This window comes from Mandrillus leucophaeus, unplaced genomic scaffold (genome assembly GCF_000951045.1).
Source record: "Mandrillus leucophaeus isolate KB7577 unplaced genomic scaffold, Mleu.le_1.0 Scaffold74, whole genome shotgun sequence".
NCBI classification, from domain to species: Eukaryota; Metazoa; Chordata; class Mammalia; order Primates; family Cercopithecidae; genus Mandrillus; species Mandrillus leucophaeus.
The window spans coordinates 3,027,789-3,031,463 of record NW_012108030.1 but is presented as its reverse complement, the minus strand read 5'-3'; the positions used below and the strand labels follow the sequence as shown (position 1 = coordinate 3,031,463).

At 52.1% G+C, this 3,675-nt stretch overlaps 1 protein-coding gene across 1 annotated transcript in view; it reads right to left on the bottom strand.

The window, feature by feature from the left end:
• Positions 1 to 1,096: 1,096 nt before the first annotated feature.
• TSKS (testis-specific serine kinase substrate) overlaps positions 1,097 to 3,675 on the bottom strand; it is a 27,566-nt gene continuing 24,987 nt past the window's right edge. The window contains exons 9-11 of the mRNA XM_011966013.1: positions 3,215 to 3,350; positions 1,398 to 1,522; positions 1,097 to 1,271 (exon numbers count right to left, since the gene is read on the bottom strand). Coding sequence (XP_011821403.1) covers positions 1,115 to 1,271; positions 1,398 to 1,522; positions 3,215 to 3,350 — 418 coding nt within the window. The 3' untranslated portion in view covers positions 1,097 to 1,114. The remainder of the gene's footprint in view (positions 1,272 to 1,397; positions 1,523 to 3,214; positions 3,351 to 3,675) is intronic.

Sequence of the window (3,675 nt, the reverse complement as noted above, 5' to 3'; positions counted from 1 at the left end):
AGCCACCGCACCTGGTCCTGGCTGACATCTTGACTCTAACTTCATGGGGGGTCTGAGCCAGGACCAATGAGCTAACCCCAGGAGTCAGGTTAACTGATTGTATTTTTGACCTTCAGAAGTTGAGATACGCTTGTTACCTTAAGCAACTAAGCATATAACAAAAATACTTATGGGGTATTTCTACACAACAATAGACAACTAGCCGGGTGCAGTGGCTCACGCCTGTAATCCCAGCACTTTGGGAGGCTGAGCTGGGCAGATCACGAGGTCAGGAGATTGAGACCATTCTGGCTAACATGGTGAAACCGCATCTCTACTAAAAAAATACAAAAAAATTAGCCAGGCGTGGTGGCGGTTGCCTGTGGTCCCAGCTACTCGGGAGGCTGAGGCAGGAGAATGGCGTGAACCTGGGAGGTGGAGCCTGCAGTGAGCCGAGATGGCGCCACTGCACTCCAGCCTGGGCAACAGAGAGAGACTCTTTCTCAAAAACAAAACCAAACCAAAACAAAACAAAACAAAATAGACAACTAATATAGTTATCTAGTAATAACCAGCCTAAAAAACGTTGACTTGACAGACCCAAACTGCGCCACAGAACCTTGTTTCTACCACCATTGCCATCTCAAAGAACTGTACCACCATTAGCACCTCTCTGGGGACCATGACATCCTGTTTGCTGAAAATTAAATAAATCACAGTGGGCCGGGTGTGGTGATTCACACCTGTAATCCTAGCACTTTACAAGGCAAGGCAAGGCAGATTGCCTGAGCTCAGGAGTTTGAGACCAGCCTGGGCAACATGGGGAAACCTTGTTTCTACTGAAAATACAAAAACTTAGCTGGGTGTGATGGTGTGCGAATGTAGTCCCAGCTACTCGGAGGCTGAGACAGGAGAATTGCTTGAACCCAGGATGCAGAGGTTGCAGTGAGCCGAGATCACGACACTGCACTCCAGCCTGGGTGACAGAGTGAGAATCTGTCTCAAAAAGAATAATCAAATTAATTAAAATAAATAAATCACATTGGGCATAGAGGGAGTGCATGGTGTGTGGGCAATTCACTAGCCCTCTGGTGCCAAAAAAGCAGACAGAATTCATGCCAGCATGAGGGGCCATTTATTGTTCAGGGGCTAAGCCCCCATGTTTCGGGGGGGTTCCCGCACTGCTGCCTCCCCCCATTGTTCCTGTGGACCCCTCAAGTGGCAGGTTGCTGAGATGATCGTGGAGGGAGCACGTCTTCAAATGTAGATGGTCCAGAGTGGCCATCTTCTCCCTGTCATGAGGCAGTGGGGAGTTGATGGCAACATGGCTAGGTGCTGGGGTGTTGGAGTGGAAGGGGAGATCAGGCCCTTTCCCCAAGATCTCACCCTCCTCCCATGCCCTCAGCCTCCTTCCTCACTCCGGCTTCATCTTGTCTGTCAGCAGCAGATTCTTGGCCCGCAGGGCCTCGTCTTGGGCCAGCCGAAGGGTGGAGCTCAGGGCCTCTGCCCTGACGTGTTTGGCTAAGGCCTGGCGCTCCAGCTCCTGGGGAGAGGAGCGTAGGCGTAGCTGGGCTTGCTGGACTGGGCTGGGGGTGGAGGGGGAGCTGGATTGCGGAGGGCAAAGCGTAGGGTCCCATGGGGCCCACATTTCTCCCTCAGAGTTTCCCATCATGCCTTGAGCTTGAGACTGACCCTAGCATCCCACAATGCACTGGTCTCCAGATTCCGTTGTGGACTAAACCTATGTCTGTCCTATTGTCTGCCCCATGATGCACTGACCTATGTCCCAGCAAACACTAAATCAGTGTCTATCATCTGTCTCCTAAGCTCATGAACTATCCTACATTTGATATGTGTATGTGCCCCAGTATCCTACCATATGGTAGCCTCCTACATCCCATAAGTTAGAAGACCCCATATCTCCTTATCCATTAGACCAGCACCTCTCACACAAAAGTCCTGGCTGGGTGCAGTGGCTCACACCTGTAATCCCAGCACTTTGGTCAAGAGTTCGAGACCAGCCTAGCCAACAGGGTGAAACCCCGTCTCTACTAAAAGTACAAATATTAGCCGGGTGTGGTGGCATATGCCTGTAATCCTGGCTGCTCAGGAGGCTGAGACACGAGAATCTCTTGGACCTGGGACGTGGAGGTTGCAATGAGCCAAGACGGTGCCACTGCACTCCAGCCTGGGGCAACAGAGTGAGACTCTGTCAAAAAAAAAAAAAAAAAGGCCGGGCACGGTGGCTCATGCCTGTAATCCCAGCACTTTGGGAGGCTGAGGCGGGCGGATCATGAGGTCAGATGATCGAGACCATCCTGGCTAACACAGGGAAACCCCGTCTCCACTAAAAATACAAAAAACTAGCCAGGCGTAGTGGCAGGCGCCTGTAGTCCCAGCTACTCGGGAGGATGAGGCAGGAGAATGGCGTGAACCCAGGAGGCGGGGCTTGCAGTGAGCTGAGATTGCACCACTGCACTCCAGCCTGGGCGACAGAGCGAGATGCCGTCTCAAAAACAAAACAAACAACAACAACAAAAAAAGCAAACAAAAAACAGTCCTTAGTGCCCTGGTTCTCTATGTCCAACTGCACCAAGCCCCACGTCCTCTCATGTATTATTCGTATAGCTCAGTCACATCAATGTCTCACAATGCCTCACTTGTCTCTCTCACCCACTACAACATAATCCCATAGCACATTAGGTCAACATCCCATAATACAGTGCACTAGGGCTCAAGTTCCACCAACTACTGGGCTGAGTGTGTTGTGCAATGCCCCAGGAAGAGCTGTGGTTCCATTTCCCATAACGCACCAGCTAACTGGGACCTACAGTCACTGGGTCTCCTATCTTACCTCAATATAGCTGACCCCAATGATCTCGTGCAATGCACTGCCTCTCTAAAAATTTAGAGAAAATCAGGCCTATATTCCATGAAGCTTTAGACTGGTGTCTGTCTCGTGTCCCACAATGCACTAGATCCAATGTCCCATCATGCTTTAGGCCCAAGTCCACCTTCCAAGGTTTCGTAATGATTGGCCTGTGACTCACTCACCACCAAACTGCTTGTCCGTCTCCCCATGCATCAGGGCCAAGTCCTCCCCCAGTGCCTGCTGCTCCCAGCTCTGCCCTTCCTTTCCTGCCACACACCAGCAGTACCCTTGAGTCCGGGGCTCCCCTCTCCTTGCCCCAACAGAAAAGTAAAGTGGGACATGGTGGCCCATATTCCCTGGTACCAGAATCTTCTTGTGTAGCCTCTGACAGCTGGGACAGGCAGGAGTCAGGCCCCTCTGCTTCACCTCATCCACTAGCGGGATCAGCGCTCGGTCCAGCAGCTGCTGCAGGGACTCCGTGGACAACTGCGACCCCTGGCTGGGGGAGGGGTGGTCACCAGATAAAGAGGTCCAGTACCAAGTCCAGGGTGCCCCATGCTCACCTGCACAGCCTCCTCCATTTGGCCTTGTTTCCAGTATGCACCCTATGCAACCTTCCCAGCATGGACTGTGCACCAGCTGTCCCTTGGTTTCCATGGTGCTCTGGGGATCACCACTCTTTTTTGTTGTTGTTTTTAAGACGAAATCTCGCTCTGTCACCCAGGCTGGAGTGCAGTGGCGCAATTTTGGCTCACTGCAACCTTCGCCTCCCGGGTTCAAGCGATTCTCCTGCCTCAGCCTCCCAAGTAGCTGGGACTACAGGC